This window comes from Mustela putorius, unplaced genomic scaffold, assembly GCF_011764305.1.
Source record: "Mustela putorius furo isolate JIRA1106 unplaced genomic scaffold, ASM1176430v1.1 tig00003834_pilon_pilon_pilon, whole genome shotgun sequence".
Classification (NCBI taxonomy): Eukaryota; Metazoa; Chordata; class Mammalia; order Carnivora; family Mustelidae; genus Mustela; species Mustela putorius.
The window spans coordinates 107,318,066-107,345,716 of NW_025421987.1; the positions used below are offsets into that span (position 1 = coordinate 107,318,066).

Below are 27,651 nucleotides of genomic sequence, written 5' to 3' on the forward strand. Positions count from 1 at the left end.
AGTTTGTTTCCTGTGATTAAGAGTCTTTTATGGTCTGTCTTATTAACTCTTCCTCCCAGTTTGTGTCATTTGTGTCATTCCCTAATTTGTCAGCTGCTCCTGCTTTCACCCAAGCCTGTGACAACAGTATTGAGTGGTGTGCAGTCAGGGTCATCTCCCGAGTCACACGGGCCCTTGTTGCCAGCCCTGGGCACGCTTTAAGCCGGTTCTCCCCAGAGGACTCTGCAGCCACGTGTCCGCATCTTGTCTACCAAGCTATCATGACAGGCTTTGTCAAAAGGCTTCCTCCAGTCAAGTAACACCATGTTACAACTTCCTGCTGGCCTGCGAGCCCCACTAACAAAGGAAATGAGGTTGGTTTGGCATGAATGGCTCTTTATGAACTCATGTTGGCTCAGCTAAGCACTTTTTTTTTTCCCAAAGAGCTCCTCATCAGCCTGTTGAATCAATCTGTGAAGAGTAAGTCCTGCCTCACTCCCAGTTGGGGGTGCATATTAAGTTCGCATCTCTTCCAACATTAAAATTAAATGGCTTTCAGCCACCATCCTTCTCACTCAGGTAGAGCTTCCATCCCTACTATCCATTAAGAAATAGTTTTGATGATGAACCAGGCCAGGTGATTCCTTTTTCCTTGACCTAGTGGTGATTCCTTGGGGTGCATGGCCAAGGGTGTGGATGTGGAAAGCCCCTCACTGGTAAGGTAACGTCCAGCCTTGTTTTTATCATGTGCAGTGGACTGGCCCTCTCATGTCTGGCTCATTGGTCACAGGCCTCCTTATACAAGTAGGCGCTTTCCCCGGGGTCCCCACTGGTGGTGGGGTTTCAGTGTGTGATGGAGTGACCAGCCTCAACCTCAGAACTAGTCTTGCAAACTCAGTCGGAGAATAGAACCCAGGAAAGCTCTCCTTCCACTCCCTGAGCTCACTCTTTTCTTTCAAAAATATGAACCCTTCCAGGCAGCTCCTTTATTACAATCCATCCTCTGCTGGTGATCAGCACTGACCTTACTTGCCTCTAGTTTCTAGACCCAGCCCCCAGGTTCTTAGAAACCTGGGCTTTATCACCTGTCTCCATGGTTCCACCATCCACCCTCTTCATTTAATTTCTCAAAGTTTCTGGTCTCTGGATGAAAATTGGTATTATCTAATCACTATACCCCAGATTATAATATACCCATGATTTTTAATCCTAATAAGAATATTGCAAGGTAGGTATTATGATATCTGTTTTGGAGATGAAGACATTGAGGTTCTGAGAGGCCCCCAACCAGTGAGTGGTAGAATTATTTGAACTCGATTTGTCTGGTTTCAAACTGTGAATCACTTTCACTACCCTATGATGTGTCTCAGACTGTCAAAACTAACTCTGTTGGTTTCTGCTGGTGCAGAAGGGGGAGAACAGTTTTCTAGTGTTCCAGAATGAAACTTAGAATTCATGCCCGAAATTATTTTGTAAGTGGAGACTTGGTCTAGTTGGAAGAGACCACATATTATTATCGAGGCATTATGGAATAACAAAGCTTTGTGAACTGCCCTGGGAACCCAATCACTTCTGATGTGTGAACAACCCACTTTGCAAACCACTTTGAGACCTCAAATCATGTCTGAGTTTGGGACAGTCTGTTCCAGGCCTGCTAGTGGGTGTTGCCAGAGTTTTCGGGAAGAACTGTTGAGTAGCTGAATTTAGGAAATAGGTCCTTCAGAGTGGAACATTCTGAATGAAGTTCCAGGGGTTTGCTGATAGCCTAAGGGCTTGGCACCTTGAACATGTTTCCAGAAGACTCTCCAGAAACACCCCCTTGCCTTTTCCTATTATTCTCTTATGGATTGCTTCTGAGGCTTGGATTTTGCCTCACTTGACCCTACTCATCTGCAAACCATGCCCCCTTCTGAACACGGAGGTATGCGTGGCTTTCAAGGAACATGACTTGAAGGAGAACTCACTGCTGCCCTTCTGTTCCCTGGAAGAACTCTCTTTCCTCTACCAGAATGATGAGCATGACCGGTCAGAGGAAAGCCCCATTTGCCATGGACTTCCTATGTGGCTTGTTCCTTCCAGGGTCCTCTCTCAGACCCAGTTTCAGATCTCTGTGCAGAGACCTCTACCCTTGTCAGCCCCCCAGCTGGCCTCAGCCTGGCTGCCCCTGGAATGTAAGTCCTTGAACAATGGAATGGCTAGACTTTGCTCTGCCCAGATTTACCCTGTCTCTGTAGATCCCACTCTGGGGAAATAGACCTTCCTGCCACAGAGTCTCCTATCTTTCCAAACCCACTGAGGGGTCCAGAAATTAGAACTGAAACTCTGATTTTAAATTGTGGAATGAGTCAGAGGGTTGACTCACGTGCAGCTGGGGTGGTGCTGGGGTAGATGGAGGAGGAGAGAGGTCCCAGCCTGTTTCTAGTTAGCATTTCACAGCCCTGTGAAAACTGGCACAGCCAGACTTCTGGTGTCTTGTGGGAAAAGAATGTGCTCTGATGAACTTAAGCCTTCCAGAAGTTGGCCTCAGGGAAGATGAGAAACAGACTGACATCCCTCTGATGAACAGACTCCCCTCCCTCCCATTCTCAGGGCTCTCCAAGATGGAGGCAAGGGACCTTGGGTGGGCAGGCAACCTCTGGAGTCTGTGGTGGCTGGAATAGGCAGGCATTTCTCTGACCTCACCACAGGATTTGACATGGTGGGAAGGTCAGAACTAGCAACATCAGAAGAGGAGGGTGATATGCTTCCATAAGTCAATGGAGAGTATCTGGGTACAGGGCCTTGCTGGAATGCTTGAAAAATGGGGGGAAGCGGCTCTGTTCCCTTCACGTGGGCCTGAGCTCCTAAAGGAAGCTGAGAAATCCACTCCAGGGAGGAGAGAGATGGAGTGGACCAAAGAAAGCTGAGTCCCCCCACCCATCACCAGTTTTACCAAGGTCTTCCGACACAAGGTCTTTTCCTCCCCTTTCTTCTAGCCCTTGGGCTCACCAATCCCTGTCCCCTAGATTTTTTAAGAGAAAAACCTAAGGGTCTAAATTCTAGACAACTCCACTCTGACCAGAGGAAGCCGGCCATAGCCCCTCACTGCCAGAGTCCCAGGCATGAGTTCTTGGAAGTCCACACTGTGCCTGTCTCTGGTATAAACACCTGTGCTCACATCAAGGCAGGGGTGGCAAGTCCTAGCCACCGCCCTCTGCTCTTCCTGGCTCTGGGGCTCCCTGCCCCCAGGACAGCCAGATGCAGCTTCCCTGTGGGCAGCGCTCCTGGGGAATGAAGCCTGCTCTTCTGCAGGTGAATTTTGCATGAGTCACAGCCTGGGCCAGGGTGGATTTGGCCCCATTCAGGGCTGGCATAAGGAAAAGACAGTTGATTAGGAGATCTTGAATCAATTCAGAATGTGGAAGAGCCAAAGAGGAATTTCACACACTTGGGTGTTGGGGCCAATGGCCTATATTTTAAAGTACACGTTTTAATAAAGGCAGTTCCTGACACAGAGTGTGACATTCTAAAAGATAATGACAGACCATGACCCCCAGAGAGTTTTGCCTCCTGGACGTTTCATCAGGTGGAATTTCCTGAGGATTTCTGTGGTGCTGGCGGACGCTGCAGTGTGCCATGCGAAGGCTGAATAAGCCAGTCGACATTTTTATGATCTTCAGTGACCATACATGTCCCACAGAAAATGATGTTGCCCTTCAAGCCGGCAACAGTGTTTTCATAAAGGTGCATATAGTAAAATAGTAAGAATCAGAGAGATCGAGGACTAGAAGAACTCTTAAAAGAAAACACGTATTTTCCAGGCCTTCATTTGTTACATGCTCCCGCAGCCAGCCTGGCCTTGTGTGTCTCACACGCACGCCTCTGGGCTGTGCATCCGGTCTGCACGTCCGCAGAGCCGGCCAGCCCTTGCTGTCCTGTGTGCAATGCACGGCCTCACCTATTTTATCACCAAAATAGCTCTTCTGGGGGTCAATTCCACTCCCTACACGTGGGCCTTGCAAACGGGTCTAATGCCTCCAATGTGTTCATTGCACCGCTCCCATCAGGATCTTGACCCTTCTGTGACACAGTCACAGACCCTTGACCCTTCTTGACACAGTCCGTGCCCTTTCCCAGCACCCACAAGGCGTCCAGGAGCAGCCGTGACTCACCCTGCTTCTACTTGAGGGCAGCTCGTACCGAGCCACAGTTTGTGCCATGGAGCGTGTCACCCTTATCTCTGAGCCCCTCCCATTGCTGTTCCCCAGTCCTCCTGAGGCTGATCTTCGTCTACTCCCATTGCTTCTTCTTAGCTCAGGGCCACTTTCTCCAGGAATCTTTTCCTACACCCTCTCCCAGCGACACTGGGTTTGCGCTTCTCCCACCTACTCCCTGTCCTCTGCCAACTCAGTGTGGAGCAGGCTACATCATTATTTATTGTGGTAATATATATGTATATATAACATAACATTTGCCATTCTAACTCTTTTGACGTGTAAAGTTCAATGGCATTAACACATTCGCACTATTGTACAACCATCAACACCATCCATCTCCAGAACTTTTCATCTTTCCCAACTGAAGCTGTACCACTAACTCCCGATTCCCCCGCCTGCCCAGCCCCCGATAACCACCATTCTACTTTCCGTCTCTATGAATTTGCCTATTTGCATTTCTTCGTATGAGTAGAATCTGTGATGTTTGTACTTTTGTGTCTGGCTTGTTTCAGTTAGCATAATGTCTTCAGGGTTCTTCCATTTTCTACAGAGCGTGTCAGAATTCCCTTCCTTTTTAAGGCTCAGTAGTATTCTATTATATGTATCTATCACATTTTGTCTATCCATTCATTTGTTGATGGACGTTGGATTGTTTCCACCTTTTGGCTCTTGTGAATAACCCTGCTGTGAGCACTGGTGTACAAGTATCTCTTAAGTCCTGCTTTAAATTTTTCTGGGTATATACCCAGAAGTATAAATGCTGAATCACATGGTAGTTGTATTTAAAGTTTTGGGAGGAACTGCTGTACTGTTTTCCATAGTGGCCGCACCATTTTCCATTCCTTCCAGCAATGTACAAACTTTTCCCCCATCTTATATGAACAACTCTTGATGTTTCCTATTTGTTTTTGTTGTTGTTGTTGTTGTTGTTGTTGATAATGACCATCCTGATGGGCATGAGAGGGTATCTTGTTGTGGTTTGGATTGGACCAGGCGACACTGTGGTTGCTTCTTCAGTGAGCTGTGTAGCGCAGTGGGCCGAGGCGTTTATAAAGGCAGCACCTGTGCCTGTCTCGGTCACCTCCTTGTCCCCCACCCCAGCAGAGTGCCTGCCCACAGTCACTATTCCCAAATGACTGACCAACTGAGGATAGATGAAATTTGGCCCAGGAATTTTTCTAGGACTCAGCATCCAAACTTTCCCCCAGTCTGGATGACTCTGACAAGAAGACATCTCATCTTGCCCTTCCTTGCTGTTCCTGGGACAGGCCTCCTGTTCAGTGGGAGAGCTCTGTAGGCCCTAGCAGTTTTCAAATGTATCCTATGAAACAAATACCAGTGTAGAAGGGGTAAGGGTTGGGCCAGGCTGGACGGAGCGTGCATGCCTGGGGGATGGAGAGAATCCCCTCATCCTGGGGGATGAGGAGGGCAGGCCCGCCCACCCCACCATCCAGGGCAGCCTGGGGCAGAGTGGAGCAAGAGGGGCAGATCCAGTCTGCAGTGCTCGAATTTCCTCTCTGTGGGGCTTTGAGGCCCACATAGATCATACCCTCTCTAGGAGTATTCCAATGAGAATTAAATGGGATTATGTTAGTGTGAAAAGAACAAAAACAGAGCAAGATCAGGGATGTCAGTGGTGTCCATTGGCTTAGACAAGGTAAGAGAAGAAGAGATCTTACGCAAGGGAGCCCTCAAGAGCTTGCGAGGCCTTGGAGAAGTGCTGATTGGCTAGTGTGGGCCAAGTTAAAAACAGCCACATGGAAGTGACAGTCCAGCCAGGCCTGGTGCCTGCAGCCACAAACCACATGGTGCTGGTGGCATGATGGGAATCTCTGGGAGCCTCACAGAAGGGTGTCAAGGTGCAGTTTGGCTCCTGTGGGTGCAGCCTCAGCTCCCCATTTGTAATAGGAGGGCTTGAACTAGACAGTCTCAAGTCCTTTCCAACTCCCCATGTTGTAGGATCCTTGGTTGCTGCCCACTTTCTGTAAGGACATCAAATGCCTTTGTGTGACACACTGCCAAGCTTATCCAGGAGTCAGGCTCCGAGGGTCCTGACACAGGAGGGATGCATCCCAGGTAGGGCTGACACTGTCTTCTGTGAGACAGAATGGCCTTTGTCCTGCTAAAGAGAGCCACACCCTGGGAACCCCAAGCCTGAGGCTGAGCACAGGGCGCTTCAGGCCAGCAAGCCTGGGTTTTGATCCTGGATCCCCCTTTTTCAACAGAGTGACCCTTTCCTCTGGGAATGACGGTTTCAGTCTCCATGCTCAGCTCCCCACCTGTACCCATAGAGGACAGCCATGGGTGGAAGATTCCTCTCCCACCCAAGAACAGCTGCTCCCAGAACAGAAAGGCCACACTCTGACCTCTGTGTCTTCAGTCACTTCCCAAAGGCCTGAGAGGAAAGGCAGGTTTGGAGACCTGCTGGTGGAACCAGAAGACCAAGTGGTGACTAGCACGCCCTCTCATTTCAGGGAACAGCAGCCACTTCCAAGCCGAGCTCTGTCAGAAGCACTGGAAGGATCAGCCCCCCAGCAAGTGCCATAGCACCACCCAGGACTCCCGGAAGGAGACCAGCAGCATGTGGGGTCTCATGGTGGTGGCCCAGCTGCTGGCAGGCATTGGGACGGTGCCCATTCAACCGTTCGGAATCTCCTATGTGGACGATTTCTCTGAGCCCAACAACTCACCCCTGTACATCTGTGAGTCACAGGCTTGGGGAAGCTGCAGGGAGGGGGCCTAGTCTTGAAGTGGCACTTGCTGAGGCACTAAGGGGCTGAATGGAGGTCAGACCCTTGTTGCCCCACAACACAGCAGAGGAGTGCCGAGGTTTTGTGGGGGTGCAGACAGATCTGGTTGCAAGGCCAGCTCTGTTACTTACCAACTGTGATCCTGGGCAGGTGGCTGGCCCCCAGGGCCCCAGGGTCCTCACCTGCAAAACAGGGCTAATCGTATCTGTGCCCTGGGCAGTCGTGGCATTAAATATGCAATGTATGTAACCTCGTAGCCCCACACTGGGCACCGGGGAGCTCCTTTACCAGCTCCTGGAACTGCTGCTGTCCAATCCTTTCGGCACAGACTGGGGTACCTGCATCTTCCCAAACCATCCACTTAGGGACCAGACGGCCTCAAGGAAGGACAAACAAGGCACATAACAAATGATCATCTATTGCTGCCATCCTTCCCTTAGAACAAACCTCGCTGAGCATTCTCGAGGCCTATGCCCCATACTAGACAGAGCACACACACTGGCTCAGTAGCCCCACAGCTGCTGCTGGGGCCCCCAGCATTGTACTTGCGGGGAGTTTGGGCCACCAGCATGCCAAGCAGGAATCGCTAAATGCTGGGGAGGCTTTCCCTCCTGGCGAGTGGGTCTCTCTGGCAGCTGGCTGCAAGAGAAGCAACTTTGGTTCTGCACATCTCAGGATCTTGAGTGATCCTGGTCTTGTCTATGGGAAATGCCCTGGGTGTGGACTTGTGAGGGCCAGAGGACAGACGGGGTGACAGCTCAGGAATCCCTCAGCTAAGGGGCAAACCTGGGGCTGACCCACTCCGTCAAGCTCCCTCAGCCTCCTTTTCCTACTCTCCCCTCCAGCCATCTTATTTGCCATCTCTGTTTTTGGACCGGCTTTCGGGTACCTGCTGGGCTCTGTCATGCTACAGATCTTCGTGGACTACGGCAGAGTGGACACAGGTGAGTGTAGGCAAGGATGCCCAGTCTGCTGCTGGTTCCATGAAACAACCTCCCCAAGCCCCAGCCAGGCAGGGCAGAAAATGAAGCTTTAAATCCACATGCTTGGGCCTCTTCCTGCCCTCACTCAGTCACCCCTGCCGAGCCTCAGACAGCTGGGACCGGGCCTCATGCTGCCTCTTGCACAGGTCCCTGTCTTTCCTTAGGAAGTCTGGAGCAGGAAACCTTGAGACTTGGGGCAGGGCCTCAGCAGTTGCCACCATAGCTGCCTATCTTGGTAGTGGTATTAAAAATAGTTTTATAGTCCTTGGATTCTAAGATGGTGTTTGATTATTTTTAAAAAAAGATTTAATAAGAGCTCTTTTGAGGATAAAAAAGAGGCACTACATAAAATATAGACATGGAATGCGATTCACATCATGTGGGACTCCATGGGCACTGGCAGTAAATGGGCTGTGTCTAATCTTCTTCTGCCTCTCACCAGCTGAGTGATTGTGAGCAAGTTTCTACATCTTTCTGTGCCTCAGTTTCCTCATCTGTAAAATGGGCTTAATGGTAATACAATAGAGTCGTTGTCAGGATTAGAACATGCCTGATCTATATGAAGAGGTTTACAGGAATGAGCTCTTATACTTCACAAAATGGTATGGACGAAATCACTGTGTATCTTAGAATGAGACGGACATAGGCTCTAAAGGCCAGGTAACCCCTCACGGGGGCAGCCCCTCAGGGAATCCTGCAAGAGCTCATGGCCTTTGTAAGCTCTGATGCCAGCCCACCCCTCAGAGGGCAGGGAGAGCCAGCCTCACAGAGGGGCAGGTGAAGTGCTTTGGAAGCTCCAAGGCAGGAGACAGGGCTCCTGCCTGAGGCATTCAGGGAGGGCGTCCCAGGCCGCTGACAGCTGCATTGAGCCTCATCGGGGGCAGGGGATGGGGGAGGATTTCTGCCTTCCAGATGGAGAAGAATACTTGGACAAGGCCAAGAGAGGGAACTTGCGTGGAGTGTGGGGGTGATAGAGAAAGCTCCCTCCCACCAGCCGGAAGATGTGGCTAGAAGGCAGGTCTGAGCCAGACTTACAGGAATGATACTCCCACCAGTTCCTGGCACGCAGATTGGAGCCTTCCCATCACACAAAGAATTTGGACAGGCGTTCGAGCCACTGTGCTGCCGGAGTCCAAAACTGCTGCTCCTGGGGGCCATCAGACCACGATGTCTTCCTTGAGGTGTCCCCTGCCTTTACTTCACATGACAGGGAAAAGCTGGGGGGAGCTTTCTGCCTCAGGGTCAAGCCATCTTTGCCCTTTCACTGGTACTTTCACTGGCACTTGATTCCTGCCTCTTAGTTGCCCAAAGAGACTCGAAGCTGAGCTCCCAGTACCAGGGACAGTGCCCAGTGATGCCTGGCATTGTTTGGCTGAGGGCCATTCTGCTATCATCTCCCTCCCTCCATGCCTACGTAGTTTCTTTACAGAGAGACACAATGGCAGACTTGGCAGCTGCAGGTGGGAGACGTTGCTGGAAGTATCTCCTTTGGAAGCTCAGCAACCCAATCTGATGACGGTTGTTCCCTCAGGCTCCAAAGGACTATGGGTCTTCCTTTCTTAGGGATCAATAACATTGGAAGGCAGTAGCATTCAGTGGTTAAGAGTGCAGGTTTGGACATCAGGGAGACATGGGTTTAAAATTAACCAAGGAGATCATACTTACCAGCCTTGACCTTGGACCAAGACAAAGCTAACATCTCTGATCCTCAGTTTTCTGATTGGTTGGAGGTAGGTGGATGGAGCCGCCTTCACTATTATTCCTACCAAGGGTTGGGAATAAAATAAAGTGAGTTCAAGTTTCTGATTCCTTCGGCCTGGGGATTCTCTGATTCTGGCTGTCATGCTCTGCAAACCAGCTGGCCTGGAGAGGGCCATTCAAGTTGTCTTGAATCAGACTCTAGCCCATGGCTTACCTCTTCTTCATCATGGGAAGAAAGTCCTCCTGATCAGAGGCCCTCTTTCCAGCAAAATGAGATCCCACATTCATCCAGAAAACAATTGTTCCCTTTGCTGTCTTTCCAGCTGTCATTAACCTGAGCCCCGGAGACCCCCGGTGGATTGGAGCCTGGTGGCTGGGCCTGCTCATCTCCTCAGGCTCCTTGGTTCTCACCTCTTTCCCCTTTTTTTTCTTTCCTCGAACAATGCTCAGGGAAGCAGAGGTAAGGTTCTGAGAGCCCATGACTCTGCCTATTAGAGTTCAAGAAAGGGAGGTGGGGGAAAAATGAACTGAGAAGCTTCCACAAGTGAAGCAAGTTCTGGGTGAAATCTAGAGAAGTTATAAGGTGCAGGACTCCTCAGAGGCTTGGAGAAGTAAGAGTGCTGGTGAATTTCCAAGAGATGGTCTCTCACCAGCCTTCCCTTACCACATCAGCATCTCAGACATCTGGAGGGTTCCAGGGAACACAGTTTGGGAAACAACAAGTTCACAGTTAAGAGTCAGGAAAAGCTGAATATATGACCTGGCACAGTTGGCCCATCATGTGTGAACCCGCAGGACTGACTCGGAAGGAGACCCTTGGAGCTGTAGAGCATGAGGGTGGGCTGAGAGCGAGCCAACTGTGGGCAGAGAGACCTTTGGTGTGTCTACCGGCCCTGTCTGCTGGGAAGGAAGTCAGAAAAGGACGAGAAGGGAAAATAGAGACAAGAAGTGTCAATGGGGCCTTGATGTTAGGCATAGGGTATGATCCCATAAAGTTCGGGGGTGCTGCAGTGACTAGGTGACCATGCAGGGGACAACATGGCAGCTGGGTCAAGGTTGGGGAGTCAGGAAGGAGGGAAGGCTGGCCATCTGAAGAGGCCTGTGTAGACATGTGGGATGGGGCTGAGCACCAGGGTGGGGGTTGTCGGGCAGCCAAGGCAAGGGTAGGGGCGACATTCTTGGAGAGGGTGCCGAGGACTCAGCAGTGGGCATATTGGAGGAGAAGGGGGCCGAAGTTAGCATCAAGGTTTTGAGCCACAGCCAGAGCTCAACATTTGGCAGTGAGGTGTGTGAGATCTAGGCAGAGCAGCAGGAAGAGGGGCAGGGGTGGGAGGGCCTCCACTTGGCTTGGGGAAGAATTTCAGAGGTTGTCAGTGCATCGTGGTGGTTTGGGGGTCAGGCACACCTGAGTCTGGGTCCAGATGCTGAGTGATCTTGGGCAAGTTCCCTTGTTTCTAAGTTTCCTCTAACATACTGGAGATAGAGCACCTGTCTCAACCGAGGCTATGATGAGAGTTGAAAAATGTGGAAGCCTGGGCGTGGTGCCCAGTGTGGAGTAGGCACTCAGTGCGTGGGGACTCCCATGCCTGGTGGTGAGTTCTCCCAGGGAGCTCTAATGGCATCAGAGCTCGGGAGCCTTGCACACCGTGGGTAGGGGTTCAAAGCTGCTGCTGATGAGTTCACAAAAGATAGGCAAGCTCACTGAGGTGGTATGGGTAGAAAGTGTGGGCCAGGGTCCAGGATGGAGCCTTGAGCAGGACTCAGCTTTGGGCCCAGAAGGAAGCAGAGACTCTATAGAGGAGACAGTAAGAAAGAGCTGGAAACAGAGGTCATTCTAGACCAGTGTATCCCAGAAGCCTGCGGCCCCTGGAATCTGAGGATGGGGAAGAGGTATAGCCATGACAGACAGACAAGGGGTGAGATCTGATCGGACACCTTTTGGCATCAGGCAAGGGAAAGTTAGACACGAATAACATGCCCAGAGGAGTCTCCAGAGGCTTTGGCACGGACATGTCCTGGCCGGCAGCCGAAGCACGGGGCCCATGGACATGCAGGTGGCATTTGCTTGGAGAGATCATTCTCTACGCGCCCTCCCACACACCTGGGGATGCTCAGTGCTGCCATCTCTGAGCCAGTGAGACCAAACCAGAAGGAGCAAGGGCACAGGGAAGGGGCACTACAGGAAACCTGGGCCTTAACATTCTCCCCCTTCGCTGCCCGCAGAGGTCTCCTGCCATAGAGGATGAAGCAAGGAAGATGGACGATGCCAAACCAAGAAGTTCCCTGATGGATTTCATTAAACGTAACCAACGGACCCCACAAAGCCCTGGGGCGGGGTGGGGGACTGCCCAGCTCATGGGCAGTTGAGGGTCGGGGGTGCCCCAGCTCATGTGGTGTGGTGTGTGGTAAGTGGCAGTAAGAGCAGGTGGTCCCATCTCTCAGGAGGGGTTCTGCCAGGGGTCCTGGTGCCTGCTTCTGTGCAGGTTCCAAGAGACTCAGATGTAAGCAGAGTCGGCCCCGCCTCCCGGCCCCAGGCCCCATGTTCTCTCCCCTCCTTTCACACAGAGGTGGCTGTCATGTGGGGAGGAGTTTCCTGGTGTTAGCTCTATTTCTAGCCAGGCTTTGCCTGGTATCTTCTAGGCACACCCTCACTTTACTTAGCCTGTGAGCATGTCGAGTGGGAGTCGGGCAGCTGCGTGCCCCCGGCCACTGAACATCTTGGTGTCTTAGATCTGCCCTGAGGAAGACAGGAGGGCTGCCTAGAGGAGGAGGAAGGGCAGTGACTAGTCCCAAGGTAGCCCTGTGATGACTGCCATGAGGGCCTGGCCCTGACAGTGTCTGTTTGCAGGCTTCCCCCGTATCTTCCTGAAGCTGCTGATGAACCCACTCTTTATGCTGGTGGTCCTGGCCCAGTGCACCTTCTCCTCGGTCATCGCGGGCCTCTCCACATTCCTCAACAAGTTCCTAGAGAAGCAGTATGGCGCCTCCGCGGCCTATGCCAACTTCCTCATCGGTGAGTCCTGGAGGGTGGGGGTGCTACAGGAGCTGGGGGACCCTGCCTGGGCCCTGCCTCCAGGAGCAGCTGGACCCTCCTCCACCCATCCAGGGAGGGGCGAGGTCAGACCGGACACAGACAAGAGCCAGAGGAAAGAATTTTAAGGACATTTTTCCTGGTTAGCCATCTAGAATATTCTTGGCAGATCTCTGGGGCCCCCATCATTCCAGGCAGGGATGGGTGGAGGCCAGGGTCTGCCTTCCTCCCCATCAGAGGGACTGGAAGTCTGACAGCCTCCCAAAGGCCCTGACATCACCAGGGGCAAAAGAGGAAAGAGAGAAGCTAGAATTTGAGGTTAGGCAAAATGCCTTGCGGTTTTTTTTCCCTTCTTCACCAAGGAACTGAATACATTCACCTGGGTAAGGAATATGCGGCCCGTGATTCTCCACCCTGGCTACACTTTGGGATCTCCTGGACAAATTTAAAAAAATACAGATGGCCAGGCTCCATGCTCAGTCCCTGAAAGCAGAGTCTCTGGGTGGGGCCCAGCATTGGTGTTTTGTGCAGCTGAGGTTGAGAAGTACTGACGTGGTCCCACTAAGCACCAAAGTGAACTACTGAGCCCCGTCTACAGGTGAGCCTGGCCATGTGGATGTGGCAAGGTGGTCAAGGCCTTGGCCGTGACCTCATCCCTTTAGCCTTCAGTTACCAGCTAGCACATTAGACAGGGGTACCACTGTGTGACCCATGTGGTCACAGTGAGAATGCAATGGGGGGCCAGGTAATGAAAGGTGCTTAATAAATGCACCGTCAACTCACCTCCCTCTGGCTGCAAGGACTCACTTGTTTCTTTATTCTTTGCATAAGCAGGGCAATGTGCTAGATGTGCCTGGCAAACAGTAAGTGCTCATTTAATGTCAGCTAGTACCATTGCAATTGGATGTATCAAATGTTCCTTCAGGGAGCCATGCCCCTTATCCAAAGTTCAGCCCAGTGTCTTGGTCGTGCCCCCACTCCCAGTCCTGTGCACCCAGACCGCTTCTCTTTTTCTGTAGGTGCTGTGAACCTTCCTGCTGCAGCGCTGGGAATGCTGTTTGGAGGAATCCTCATGAAGCGTTTTGTTTTCTCTCTGCAAACCATTCCCCGCGTGGCTGCCACCATCATCACCATCTCCATGGTCCTCTGCGCCCCGCTCTTCTTCATGGGATGCTCCACCCCCACTGTCGAGGGTGTCTATCCCCCCAGGTAAGAGGAACTAGAGGTGAGAAGATCCCCTTTGCTGAGGCCAGAGCCTGGATCTGGCTGCCATCGTCTTCCTTTCTGTTTCTTCAACTCTCTGCTCTCCTTTTCACTCTTTGATCTAACCGTTTATGTGGCAACGTAGAAAATGAGGTCTTGAATCGTATGCTCAGTCCTGAGAAGAAATCAGAGGGTTCTAGTGGGCCACCAGCCATGGGGATCAGGGCTCTGTTTTTTTAAGGAGCACCAAAAACTAGTTAGTTGAGTTTCAGGGTGAATCTGTAGGGCTGCAAGCCTCAGGAACCAGGAAATAAGCTATGTTTAGCATCCGCTCTGTTGCCGGCTACAATTACAAAGTCTTCTTGAGCTGCTGCAGAAAGATGAGAGACGGGGACTTGAAAAGATCTGGGAAAGAACAATGAAAGCAATGGCAGAAACCAAAGATTAGGGCAGGTGAGGAAGAGGGCAGGTAAAGTATACCTGTCAGATGGCATAAAGCAACCTGGCCCCAAGTTTGAAGTCTAGCTTCATGTTCAGCAAGAGCTTTAGGGGCCTGTGAGGGGAGGGTGCTGAGCAAGGAGCGTGTACTTTCTCCTGGGTGCCCCTTCCAACCACCTCTTCTTTTAGGTCTTGCCTAATGAGATTGCAACACTTGGAGAAACTACCTTTCAGTGCTCGTGAGGGGTATGAGGGAAGGGAGGATTGCTCAGGGCAAAGCCCTACCCGGTTTGTATTGTTCTGCAAGCTGACTATGGACTGAGAGAAACTGAGACGACTTTGAGCTTTCGGGTGGTTCTCACTAGGAGCCTTTTTATTTTTTCAAAGATTTATTTACGCAGGGCCCCTGGGTGGCTCAGCCAGTGAAACATCTGCCTTCAGCTCAGGCCATGATCCCAGGGTCCTGCGATCGAGCCCTGCATTGGTCTCCCTGCTCAGCGGGAAGCCTGCTTCTCCCTTCGCCCCTCCCCCTGCTTCTGCTCTCTCTCTCAAATAAGTAAATGAAATCATTTTAAAGATTAAAAATTTTTTTTAAAAGACTTCATTTATTTATTTGAGGGAAAGCAAGCAGGGGGAAGGGGAAAGGAGATGGAGAAGGAATCTCTTTGCTGAGCGCAGAGCCCAACTCTAGACCCTGAGATCATGACCTGAGCTGAAATCCCGAGTCAGATGCCTGACTGACTGAGCCACCCAGGCACGCCCCCAACCCTGCAGGGAGTTTTTAGCACAGGGCTTTGTCCTCAGACTGGGGTGAGTTCTAGCACAGTGCTTTGTAGCTGGTGACAGTTACTTTTCTAATCTTCAGTGTTCTCATCATGAAAGGAATATGATTAATTGTCGAATTGCCATAGTGGCAGCATGAAAAGTCTTGGGCACTGTGCCTGGCACATAAGAGATACCCCATTAATGTTAACCATCAGCAGTGTATTCTTTCAGCAGAGCCCTGATCTGTGATTTGTCAGCCTATCCCAACTCCCCCCCCACCCCACCAGAGGAAATAATCATGAATGTCAGATGAGGAGGAATGGTGGGAATGACGAGATCAGCTGGTGAAACCCCCTGGATTGTAGTGCAGGGGGGAATGCTGGGACCAGGGGCCCCAGTCTTCCCTCACCCCCAAGTCCAGGTGGAGGAAGAGTGAAGGGAAGTATTGCCTGTGACTTTGGTGTAGCATCTGCCATCTCTTTCATTGGAGTCCTGGTTGGTTGGTTGGTTGGTTGGTTGTCTTAATGCCCCTCTGTGGTGTGGGGTTTGCTGACCACATCCTCCTGGCAGCAGTTGGTGATGCCATGAGCACTGACCAACCCGTCAATTCACCATTGGCTCCAATAGGCATAATTCAGATCCCAGGGTGGCGCTGGCCCGAGATAAACAGAGACACACAGGCACACTAACCAGGCGGGGAGCTCACACTGGGCTGGCGTGGGGAGGTTTTTCTTTTGGTCTTGCTTTGTTTGATTCCCCATTTCCTGTTTTGCTGGCAGGACATCAAGTTCTATACATCTGCAGTTTCCCTCCTGCCACAGGCACTGCTCGTGCCCAGATTCCGTCTTCCACCCAGTGTGCGGAGACAACGGAGTTGAGTACCTCTCACCGTGCCACGCCGGCTGCACTGGCATCAACATCAGCTCCATGACCTCCAAGCAGCTGGTAAGGGCAGGAGAGGCCCCATGGGGGTCTCTGTGCTCAGCGCAGGCCCTCGCAGACTGCTCCTCAGCACCAGGATGGGCAGAATGCCACCCAAGCCACACTCGTTCTCAGCCTCATGGCCTCTGCGCCACACCCACCCTCTTTCCACCTCCCCTTCCCTAAGGTCATGACCAGATGCCTACATCCCAAAGTCAATTAAAGATTGGCCGATGTTCAAAAAAATTCACATTCTTGAGGCCCAACAATGCTCAGAGCAGAAATGAGCCAAGCACTCCTTCAGCTGACGCCTTTGAGTCACATCCTGACGGATCCTAAGGGGCAATGCTGGGTCCTGCATCCTGCCTGTGTGGAAAGCCACAAGAACAGGCCCAGAGGAATCGAGAGCAGGGGGTCTTCTATGATCAGAACCTGGAAGTGCGATCTAGGGCATTTGGTCGAACCTCTCAGCCCTGACTTGTATATAACCTTACAACTGGTCTGAAGTCATGCAGCTACTTGGGGGCAGATGTGAGACTAGAACCCAGGACCCTGCCTCAGTCTGGGGCACATCTGTTCAAGGTCATGGAACTCCTAGCCACCAAACTTGACTTATGCAGCCCACATTCACTGGGTCCACAAGGTGAGGTTCTACCAGCCCTCTGAGGGCTAAGGCTCCTGGCTTCTAGGGTCATCCAGAAGCAAATCAAGTTGAGACACATATTCAGTTATTCAGCAAATACTCAGTGACCAGCCAGCACAGCCACAAGTGTGAGGTCTCAGTGGTGAACCCATCAGACAAGGTCCCCACTCTCTTTGAGTTTTCATTCTAGCAAATAAATGTACAAGGTAATCTTAGAATGTAACCCATGCTGCGGAGAGACTTAATGACTAGCCTCTCTAGTTGCTGGAGGCCCCCCTGAGGAGGTGGCATTAGAACTGAGCAACCTGAAGAAGAAAACCCTAGGAAGGCCTGGAAGTGAAGCCTTCCAGGTAAAGGAATGGCAAGTGCAGGGCCCAAGGACATGACAGAGACAGGCACAGGAGAAAGCTGAGAAGGCCAGGGTTGGCGCTGAGAGCCATGCCACACCCAGGCCAAGGCTGGGCAGGCTGGGCCTAGGAGCTGGATGTGCCTTTTGCTGAGAGCAGTGGGAAGTCTGTGCAGTTCTGCTAGAAATGCCCGAAGGAGAAGAACATGCCTCATTCCCTTAAGCCCGTATGGAGGCCATGGACAAGGCTGGCCGCCACTTTAGCATCCTCCTCCAAGAGGACTGGGCAGGGCTGTTCTCACAGCCACCTTCATGGGCAGAGGGAGGACAAAGAGTGCAAACAAGATGGTCTCTCCATTGTCTTCTAGTCAGAGGAGTCTGTGGTGGCTTCTGTGGTTTTCTTATCTTTATTTACTTACGTCTGACTCATCTACTTCCAGAAGTTACCCTTGACAGGTTTCCAAAAACAGCACAAATCCATTCTCAAGAAAAGACAGTAGATTATAAACAGAAAAAAATGTATGTTAAAAAAAAAACGCAGACTGAAGAGAAATAACAGCTGTATTGTATATGACTTATTTCTGAGCTTCCCAGCAGCCAAAATAAAGAGGGTGCATAGTTTCTGCCATCTGCCGGAAAGAAGCCTGCTAGCTGGTTAATTCTAGTCCTAGCCTTGTAACTGCTGGGACATTGAAATGGTCATGGGCTAGTCCATCAGATGCTGTAAGAAGAAAGGTGAAAACCACCTGACGTGGGCAGTGGCCCCCAAAGCCAGTTGTATAAGAGTGCTGAACCGTATGAACCGTATGAACAGACCAGAGCCAGGGACTCTTTCCTTAGAGTCCTTCATGGCTAGGAGCTCCTCTCAGGCAGGAAGCTCTGGCAAAGGCCTGACTGATAGAGAGCTCAGTGGATTCTGCTGGGTTCCCACTGATGTTTCCTGTTTATACCATTCTTGTTTTCCCTGTAAGAAGCATACAGACAGCAAAAACAAGCACCCATAAAACCGTGGTGGTTGGGCACAGGGCAGCCCCACCATGGAGAGAGCCCTCCCCTCTCCACCCCAGTCCCCTGCTGGGTAGGCCCTGCCTGGCCATGGGATCCCACCTGTCCTGGTAGGGGTGGAACTGGGGAGGGGCCCCGCCCATGCTCCATGACCAGTTTCCTTGAAGACAGTTTTGATGGCCCAAACAGCCGTCAGAGGTGGCATCCGTGGGGCACCTTGGAAACCTCACCAGGTCTGCTCTCCGGCCTCCACATGCATCATCGCCCAGCTCCCCAGACCCAGGGGACTCTCTGGCTGGAGCTGGTGCCAGCCTTTGAAGTGTGTGGCTGCGTGATGATGACAACAGATCTCCCCTCCCTCTCCTTTCCAAGACGTATCTGAACTGCAGCTGTGTGACCGGGGCGTCCGCTTCAGCCAAGACGGGATCGTGCCCTATCCCCTGTGCCCACTTCCTGCTCCCAGCCATCTTCCTCATCTCCTTCGTGGCCCTCATAGCCTGCATCTCTCACAACCCTCTCTACATGATGGTTCTGCGGTGAGTGCTCCTCTCCTTCCCCCATGCTGCCTGCCCTGCCTGCCCTGCCTGCCGGCTTCTGTCTCTCCTCTTTTCCTGCCACCAACAGAGATCCCATCCCCAGGAGGGCAGAGCCACAAAGGGCTGAGCCTTGAGGAAACCAGGCTGCCTGGCTCCACACTGTGGACATACCTGAAGATTCACTTATGTTTAAATCCTGAAAGAACTAAGAGGAAGGAAGAGAATTCAGGTAGATGCACAAAATCAAGGTGAAACAAAACAAAACAAAAATGTGGAAAGTTCCAGAGACCGAATGAGGGCTTTGAGAAAGGATGAAAATAAGAAAAGCCCAGTGTGCTAGGAGCCAGGACCAAGTTCTCAGGTCAGAAGAGAGAGGCTGGCCAAGGTGGGAGGGGAGAGCAGAGGTGTCCCATTACGTGGCGGTGGCGGTGGAATGCCTCTGAGCTTTTGAGAGGGAATTGACCCTTCCTTCACCTCACCCTCTGCCAAAGAGAAAACAACATTTCAACCAAGTTCACCTAACCCACCCCTGCCTGCCTTTTTTCTGTCCTCACCTTCCTTGAGAGCAGAGAGGAAAAAACACAGGACCTGGACGTCCAGTGCTAGGGTCAAAGACCCAGCTCAGCCGTGCACTGGTTGGATGTCCTGGGATGTTGCCGACCTCACTGAGTCTCAGTTTCCTCATTTATGAAAAGAGGCTCATGATATTGACCACAAGGGACTGGTGTCAGGATTATCTGATAAATTGCTTTGTAAATATAAGGTACTCTATGTATTGGTTAATTATCACTGTTAACCAAATTCTAAGAATTATTAACAGCTAGCTAGGTGCCAATGGCCTATTTTTCCCAAAAGGCTAGGAGATGAAGAACAGAAGCAGCCATCCGTCAGGGCCTGGGATTTTACCCTGTTGACAAGTTAGCTTGCAAACTACCAAGCTCCTGTTCTTGTTACTATTTCAAGAATGCAGGTGGGAGATAGGAGACTCGTGGTTCCAAGACAAAGTTCTGTTACTCCCAGGTGCATGCAAAGGGCAGGAACCTTGCATCATTCATCCTTGTGCTCCACATCCCAGGGGGTGACCCGGAGGTCCCAGGTGTATGCTTCCCACACAGTGAGCTCCTGTCATGGTAAGGAACACGGAGCTTGGGAAAGCCACCACCTACGTAGACCAAGCCTGCTCTTGGTCTAGTGTAAGGTTTTACCCCATGCCTCCGGGTGGCTTACTGCAACCACAAGCCTGAGAAGTGGCCCAGGAAAAGAGCAGTCAGAATTTTGTGTTCTGAGCACATTCCACGGGAGCAGGTGGGGCTGCTCAGAGCCGCAGCATGTTGCCCTTCCCGACACCATCAGTACCCTCTTTCTGTCCCTCCCCACTCTGTGCATTCCAAGCACCAGTGCTTTCATCCAAGACCTGGAGTGGGGTTACTTCTTGCACCTGGGCCAGATGGGCCATGATGGACCCTGTAACCCCAAGAAATATCATGAGTGGCCGTGACGAGGAGAGGGAACAGGATAAGGACATTTCACAGGGAAGTTCCTGAGCAGCAGGTAAGGGGCAGTCCCTGTCAGTCGGCCTCCCAGAGGGCTCCATCAAGCATCAGGGCTAGGGAAGCTGTGGAGGAAGAGCATCCTTTCAACCACAGGACGGGCTTTCCTAGAAAACCTCTGTCTTCTAAGTCTGATCTGGAGCTGGAGCGAAACGGAAGAGGCCCCAGCATCCCAAAATGGTTTAAAGATAGATCCCACTGGGAAAGATGAGAGAATGGATGCTATTTAGTGTGAAGAAGGTGAGGCTTAAAGAGGACCGTGTAGGTGACCCAAGTGTTATTTGTACCCTGGCCCCTAACCAGGTGTGGAAATACAGGCTGGGAGAAATTTGGGAGGAGACAGTGGGCCAAATGCCAGAGTAAGTTCACAGCCAATGAGGGCAAACACCAGAAGGGGCTCAAGCCGTTCATCAGAAGCCAAACTGAGGAACCCAAGCCACGTTCAGTCCAGAATCTAGGAGAGTCTGCTCAGGGACAATGACCAGGACTATTATGAACTTGGGCCACTGGAGGAAACTGTGGGCATAAAGGGAGTGTCCACTAGATTGAGATTTGAGGCACCTTTCATGGGTGGGGGGTCCCAAATGGGTGCCTCAAGCCCGTGAGCATTTGTTTCACTGGGCCATCCCTCAGAGGACCTGGAAGAGGGCTCTTTTCCGTGTTGCTAGCAGGAGTGTGGGGGCAGAACAAAATGTGTGCAGAGACCTGAACATTACTTCTGAGTTCCCTTCCTTGATGTCCCTTCTGCCCCAAAAGCCCTTCCCCCATGGCACCCACCCTCCAGGAGTGTGGGTGTTCAGAGCACAAGAAGCCTGGTGCCTCTGCAGGCCACCTCCTGGCTCCCCACCTTGTGGATGGGGTTTCCCTCTCTGCCCCCTGCCCAGCTGGGATGGCAGGGCCTAGCAATACCACTGCCAGATAGCTTCACTGTCTCTCTTTGAATCTCCTTCCTCAGCTGAACACTTGTCCTCTCTTGAGGGAAGAAGGGTAGGGGCAAGACCAGCTCTTTCATTTGCAGGACCCAGTACAAATTGAAAATGAGAGGCTCCTGGTTCCAAAATTATTAAGAATTTCAATAGAGCCACAGTAGAACATTAAATCCAGCCTGGGGCCTTTCTGAGGACAGGGCCCTGGGAGGCAGCACAGGCCACACACCCACAAAGCTGGCCCTAGGTAAAGGATTTTTTCAGTTGCACACAGAAGCCTAGGGCCCAGGAGCCTTAATTACACTTTCATCAGGGCTTTATTGCTATTCACACTCCACGGGAGTTGTTCAGACCTGCTGCTGTGAACACACCCTTTCCCATCCTTCTCTCCATTCCCAGCCTCTTCTGCCCTCTGCCTTTTGAAGGGGGCAGGGGCAACCCTAAAAACCACAAGACCAGAGGCTCTCAAATTTGACTGTGCAACAGAATCTCCTGAAGGGCTTCCCAAGGCACAGATGGCTGGGCACCACCCCAGGGGGACCTGATTCTTAGGTCTAAGGTAGGGCCTGAGAATCTGCATTCCTAATGAGTTCCCAGAGGCTCATGCTACTGGCGCGGCGACTACGCTTTGAGAACCACCAATTCCAACAGGAGCACTCGGCCATGGTGAACCCAGCCAGCCAGGTGGCTGTCGGGCCATTTGAGGGGAAGTTCTGGCTGACTCTGCGGCAGGCTGCCCCTGACCGAGCCAAGGCACAGCCCCGAGTCCTCTGGCTCCTGACTCTTCCTATCTTCCTTTTCAGTGTGGTGAACCAGGATGAAAAGTCATTTGCCATTGGGGTACAGTTCTTGCTGATGCGCCTGCTGGGTAAGTGTCTGAGATGCCCCCTCCTTCCTGAAGAGGGGCTCCAGGGCATGGGGGGGACGGGGCTGCAAGGGTCAGGCGTGGGGGAAACCCTGTCTCTTCTCTGCTGTAAGGAGGGGCAGTACATCATCAACACGTCAGCAAAGGCCAAGACCCTATGTGGGCGGTTTCCCCGTTACTTGGGGTTAGGAAAGATTCCATCTATGGCATTCATTCCAAACAAAACTATGCAAGAAAAATGAAAAGTGGACACAGCTGAGGATACCTAATAAAGAATTGAACGCAGGTATTTTTTTCATCTTTCTCCAAGAACTGGCTGTAGGAACAAACCCCTGCATTCTTGTCCAGCCAGAATAGCAGTTGAGCCCGGCTTCCCTCCCACTTTACAGAACTCACTGCTCCTGACTCTATTCAGCCAGTGTTTCCCAGTGTGAGGCCCTCTGCCGGCAAACCCAGTCTACACTCAAGCTGCCCAGAGACCTCAGTGAAACAGAGCCTTGCTTGGGGGAGCTGAGAACACCTGGCCCTCTCCCTGGGGGCACGGCTGGGGAGGTGGCTCATGTGTGCCCCTCGCCCACCCTCTCCCAGAGGCTCAGGCTGGACCATGCCTTCGCGACCCATCCATGCCAGGGCGCGCAGACCCTTGCAGGGCCTGGTAAGCCAAGTAAAGGGACCACGTGGAACGGAGTATTGATTCAGGATCCGGCGGGTGCACACAGCAGCGGGGAGCATGGCAGCCACCTGGGAAGGTCTTCAGTCACTGTTTGAGGGTCCTGGCTGGCCTCCAGTGCTGCCCTGCAGAGCCCGCTGTGCCTTATTATCCGGGAGCCAGGCTGCACTTGGCCCTCCAGCATCTTCCCTGATGGTTCTGGGCTGTGTTGGTGATGTCCCTCCTGGGACCTGCTGAGCCAGAACCTTTGCAGGGCCGTCTCCCATGGAGGTTGGGTGGGGCATACAGATGATGATTAAACCAGTCTTTTCCACGGGATTTCTCAGCCTCGGGCTCCTGGCTGCCCTCATGCCAGCACCGCCCCTTCAGAGCCTGCTGCTTGGGCCTGTATTACCAGCGTGGAGAACACAGGGCAGCGGGCTCTGCCATGTCCTGGTGGCTGAGCTATGGCCATCTTCACGGCTCCTTCTTACCACACAGCACTCATGTGTAACTCACTCTGAGACCTGTGCTGGGAAGGAAGCCCCACGTTGCACCCAGCGCAGCCCATGGCCCGGATGGGCCCTGAAGAGCTTCTCCCAGCCACCTGGGAAACAACCACTGTCCCACCACTCATGGCACCTGCCGCCTTTTTTGGTCCCTTGAGCTCAGACAACTCGATATGGGATCACAGTTAGAAAATCCAGGCTGGAGGTCTTCCATTCATCACCCAAGAACGCAATCGCACTCTGGGGTAGAAGGCAGGATTTCCCATGGATAAAACCCAGCAAGTTTAAAATTACCCACCAGGACTTGGCCAGTATTGTTTCTGGACTTTGTTTACTACATAGGAATTTTTTATTACTATTACTTTATTTATTACTATTATTTTATTATATTATATTATGACTATTATTTTACTACTATTATTTACTATGTTGGTGGACAATCCCCATGGCCAGTTTCCATGCCCTGCTTAGCCGGAGACTCTGAAGTGAGCAGGGTCTGAGTAGAGAGGCTGGTTCTCAAACGTTCCCACTTATGGCTGGAGCCACAGGCAGATCTCCTCTTTCATTCCTCCTGAAGCAGCTTCTCTCAGGATCCTCCACAGGGTTGGCCCGGCTGTTCTGAGCGCAGTAGTTCAGGGTGTGGATCCTGGACAAGTTCCTCCCTAGTCCAGTGACTGCCTAGATCCGTAGCTAACAAAACAGGGGTCATTCTGAATACTTAACAGCAGGAAGGCCTCTAGAGTTTCTGCTAGTTCGGGTCTCACCATTCAACTGTGGGAAAGTTCAGGGGGCTGGGGGAGAGACTCTGAGCAGCCAGGGTGTCCGGGGTCTTCCGGGGGCATTGTCTAAGGCAGCAGGCAGCCTGGTGTCCTGGAAGAGCATGGGCTTCGAGGACACAAGGGTTCAAAGTTCAGCCCCGACCCTCTTGGTTCTGAGAGTGTGAGCTAGCCATGCCCACCTTCCTCCTCCTTAGAATGAGGGCACCCACCCACCTCCAGGCCCTGTCAGGACATGAGGAGTCATTGCCTTCCAGAGACCCCTGCCACACTGTGGAAGTCAGCATCTCTCCACCTGAGGCCAGTCCAGTGTGAGAACCGTGTTGTCTGTCTGAGCTGGCAGCTAGGTGACCTCTGTGACTCACTGCCCTGAAAGGATGGCTCAGGTCTCTTTTCTCTCCTAAGCCTCTAAGGAAAGTGAAATTCAGTCTTCCAAGAAAGCTGTTTGGCTGTGCAAAGGCACTACAGTTCCCAGGGGTGGGGCGGAGCCACTCTCATTCATGGGAACCATGCAGGGGTCCTGGGGGCAAGGACGGCCCCCTACCCTGCCAGGCACCTCCACCTGCAGCTCTATGTAACCTGCGCTTTCTGAACTCTCTTCCCGTGGACACCAGCCTGGCTGCCCTCTCCAGCCCTCTACGGCCTCACCATCGACCACTCATGCATCCGTTGGAGCTCACAGTGCTCAGGGAGGCGTGGGGCCTGTGCGTACTATGACAACGATACTCTCCGAGACAGGTGAGGGCCCCGCATGCCCCTATGGCCCGGGTGGTAATGGATCCTTCCCTAAATGGTGACAGCGTAGTCCCTGGGCCACTGCCCTTCCTGATGGCCCTGACCCTGGGACATGGGCTGCGGAGCTGCCGCACCCCCTCACCAGTTCGTCTCCTCCTGCCCCCCAGGTACCTGGGCCTGCAGGTGGGCTACAAGGCACTGGGTGTGCTGCTGCTCTTGTTCATCAGCTGGCGGGTAAAGAAGAACAAGGAGTACAACGTGCAGGAGAAGGCGGCGGGCCTCATCTGACCCTTGACCCCCGGCCCAGCCACTGCCTGCTCCAGAAAGTGGACCCTGCCCCTCCACAACTGTCTGTATTTACTAATGTTAACATATCGTTTCCGTTTTTTTTTAAATAAGAGAAAACCCCAGTCACCATTTGCCCTCTCTGCCTCCCCTCCACCCCTCTCCGCTGCCAGGATTCCTCGGGTCCACTGTGTACCTGGGCTGGATGGGCACTGGACCGGAGGGCCAGGCCTTCTCAGTTCCCTGGGAGGCAGCCCTGTGCCCAGGATCTCCTCGGTGCGGGATCTCCCAGCAAGGATGCAGCCCCTGCCCCCCACCCCAGCGTTGTGGGGAAGACTTGGTTTCCTAAGTGGAGAGAGCAAAGCATTATCTCCCCAGAGCGAAAGGGAGAGGGCTGGGTTATGGTTAACAGCCAGAGGCAGGCTAGGGGAGGGAGGGGCTTGGCTGTAACCCCCTTTGTGTCTTGGTTCAGCATCAGCACAGAACCCAGCGGGGACTGGCCTCCTTCCCCTCAGATCTTTGCTTCCTGCCCCACAACGCCATTTTGGAAGCTGCCATGTTGGGGAGTATGGCCAGCCCATCCCCTCTCAGGTACCACACACTCGGGTACCAGAGCAGAGACCGAGATACCCCGAGGGTGGGTCACCCACATGCTGTTCCTCTTAACTAGATCCTTCTGTGCTAAGAAAGCCACACCATGGTGAAGACCCAAGGAGGGCTGTGAAGTGGTCAGTCGCCCAACCTCCCCCACCCTCTATGTGAGGACGAGACTGCTCAACTCAGAGTGATGGGAAGACCCTTCCTGAGTTTCCTTGGGAGCGGATGAGGTGGCCGCTCATGGGCTTCCCTGCTGGACCTCACCCTGTGTGCTGAAGAGTAAAGACAGGCAGTCCGAGATGTCAGCAGAGCAGGCCGTGAAGCTTGGGGCGGGGGCCAGGGGGTGTCAAGGGCTGCTGAGCTGGATGGTGAGTCCGTGAAACAGAAGCCAGGGTGGTCGGCTTCTCTGACTCCAGACGTGCCTGTGTTCATCAATGTGTTCTCAGCCTCTCCTCACTGCCCCTCCAGTGCCCGGGGTCGAGCAACCCCACTGCTGTGTGGTGAAGGTTCAGAATCAGATGTCCACAATGGAGGCCTTTCATCAACAAGTATTATATTTATTGCAGACCAGCTTTGTGCAAGGCAGTGCCAAACATGGCTTTCTGCTGGGCCTTCCTAGGAGCTCCCCTTCCTTCCTCCATCCACATGGGGCCTTCTCCCAGAGTGTGCTCGGTGGGCAGCAGCAGGGGAGACCCAGAACAAACCCAGAGACTGTCAACAGGATCTTGACCATCTGTGTCCCACCAGAGGGCCCTAGCACCTGGCCCTTTGCCAGACAGAAACCTGGCTCACCACGTCCTCTGGAGCAGCTGGAACCGGTTATTGCCATCCATGGCCCTCTTGAGTGCCACTCCACTTGGAAGAACCCTTCAGTAGCCTACCAGAAGCCGTCTCTGGAAAAGATCCCTGTGGTGGTAAGCCAAACTTGTATGCCAGTGGCCAAACTGCTGTGAGACTGAAGTCTTTGTGAAAGACTTCTGGGGACAGTGACAGCATTTTAAGATGGTTCTGCTTGGAAAATGGTTCCCTGCTAGTAGTCCAGGTCCTCCTCTCTGTGATGTAACCAAATTCTGGAGGCACTGCCTTCAGCCGAGCTCATGAACAATGAATGCCAACCTGCAGATTCTGGAAGACTGTTTGCCCTCCCAAGGCTTTATTCTATTATGATGTTGCTATTAATATATTATAATTTTGCTATTGATATTACTCGGTTATGAATTTGTAATGTCATCTGTATCTATCAGAGAGCCAATAGAACCTTTCTGGCTGGAGGAGGGGCCCATGCCACAACCACAGGGGCGCCTGGCCATGGGGATCAGAGGTAGCATGACTCCCCACCCATCAGCCTGGTTCAGAGCCAGCAGCAGGTGCTTGCTGGTCCTTTGGTGAAGTTCTGCAGACTACTATCAAAGGCCCACGGTGCCTTGAGTTCATATCTGGAGGTGGAGTGGAGCACCAATAGCTCAGCCCATGAGACAGACCAGCATTCATATCCTAATTGTCACTGGTCCCTTGGTCACAGCCATCCTACCCCCTCCCCACGGCAAAACTTTTCCCCTGACGGCCAGCAGAGACTATAATGGGGCCACCTTCATTTCACTTCTAGAGCAAACACTTCTAAGGCTGAGCAAACTTCCTGGAGGGCTGGACACTCACAGAGGATGTAGTTAAAACCTAGCTTCCCAATCCCTCCAGCCAGTCCCCGGGGCCTATGGGAGTGGCTCCTGTCCCAGGCCCCTCCTGTGAGGCTAACGTAGGGAGTCCCTACACCTGGGTGGTGGGTCTTGAGTGCAGCAGAACCTTGGTGACCCCCATCTGTGCTTGGGCCGCTGAGAATTCAGACTCTGTAGGCCCCTCTGAAGGGGAGGGGTGCCTGTTCATCGGATTCCCTGGGCCGCTGCAACCAGGAGACAGTGGGCATGAACATCAGAGCTCACTGTGCTGTGTTAAGTGCGTACCACATACTGAGAGCGGGAGTCTCACTCTCCCAGCTTGAGCGTGCACAGACCATGGCACCATTATTCTCTGAATCAGTTAGGTTTGGTTTCTAGCTGTCATCCAGCCAGGTGGCTGGAAGGTTAGCATCGACCCTCCTCAATGGTCTGGTCCCCAAAGACATCCACAGTCCCTTGGGTCCTGCCAGTATGGGTCCTTGGTCCCTTCCCAGGCTGAGGTTCCTGACCTGCCCTGCATCCCCCCCAAGCCTGGAAACCATGCAGAGGCTAGATGCAGGCCGAGGCCCTCCCCCCGCCCAGCCCCAGG

The 27,651-nt window shown here is 52.6% G+C and overlaps 1 protein-coding gene across 2 annotated transcripts in view; it reads left to right on the forward strand.

Annotated features, from left to right (window-relative positions):
* SLCO2A1 (solute carrier organic anion transporter family member 2A1) overlaps positions 1-26,595 on the forward strand; it is a 77,059-nt gene extending 50,464 nt beyond the window's left edge. Inside the window, exons 4-15 of one of the 2 annotated variants that reach the window (XR_006609231.1) lie at positions 6,650-6,877; positions 7,771-7,869; positions 9,933-10,069; positions 11,833-11,911; positions 12,458-12,622; positions 13,660-13,849; positions 15,826-15,991; positions 18,334-18,497; positions 21,777-21,841; positions 24,387-24,510; positions 24,675-25,383; positions 25,463-26,595. Coding sequence is in view for 1 of the 2 variants with exons in the window: in XM_045088892.1 (XP_044944827.1) it covers positions 6,650-6,877; positions 7,771-7,869; positions 9,933-10,069; positions 11,833-11,911; positions 12,458-12,622; positions 13,660-13,849; positions 15,826-15,991; positions 18,334-18,497; positions 21,777-21,841; positions 24,387-24,510; positions 24,675-24,795 (1,538 nt within the window). In the remaining variant the exon portion in view is untranslated. Of the gene's footprint in view, positions 1-6,649; positions 6,878-7,770; positions 7,870-9,932; positions 10,070-11,832; positions 11,912-12,457; positions 12,623-13,659; positions 13,850-15,825; positions 15,992-18,333; positions 18,498-21,776; positions 21,842-24,386; positions 24,511-24,674 lie in introns of both variants that reach the window. The other variant, XM_045088892.1, reaches the window with a different exon arrangement.
* The last annotated feature ends 1,056 nt before the right edge of the window (positions 26,596-27,651 follow it).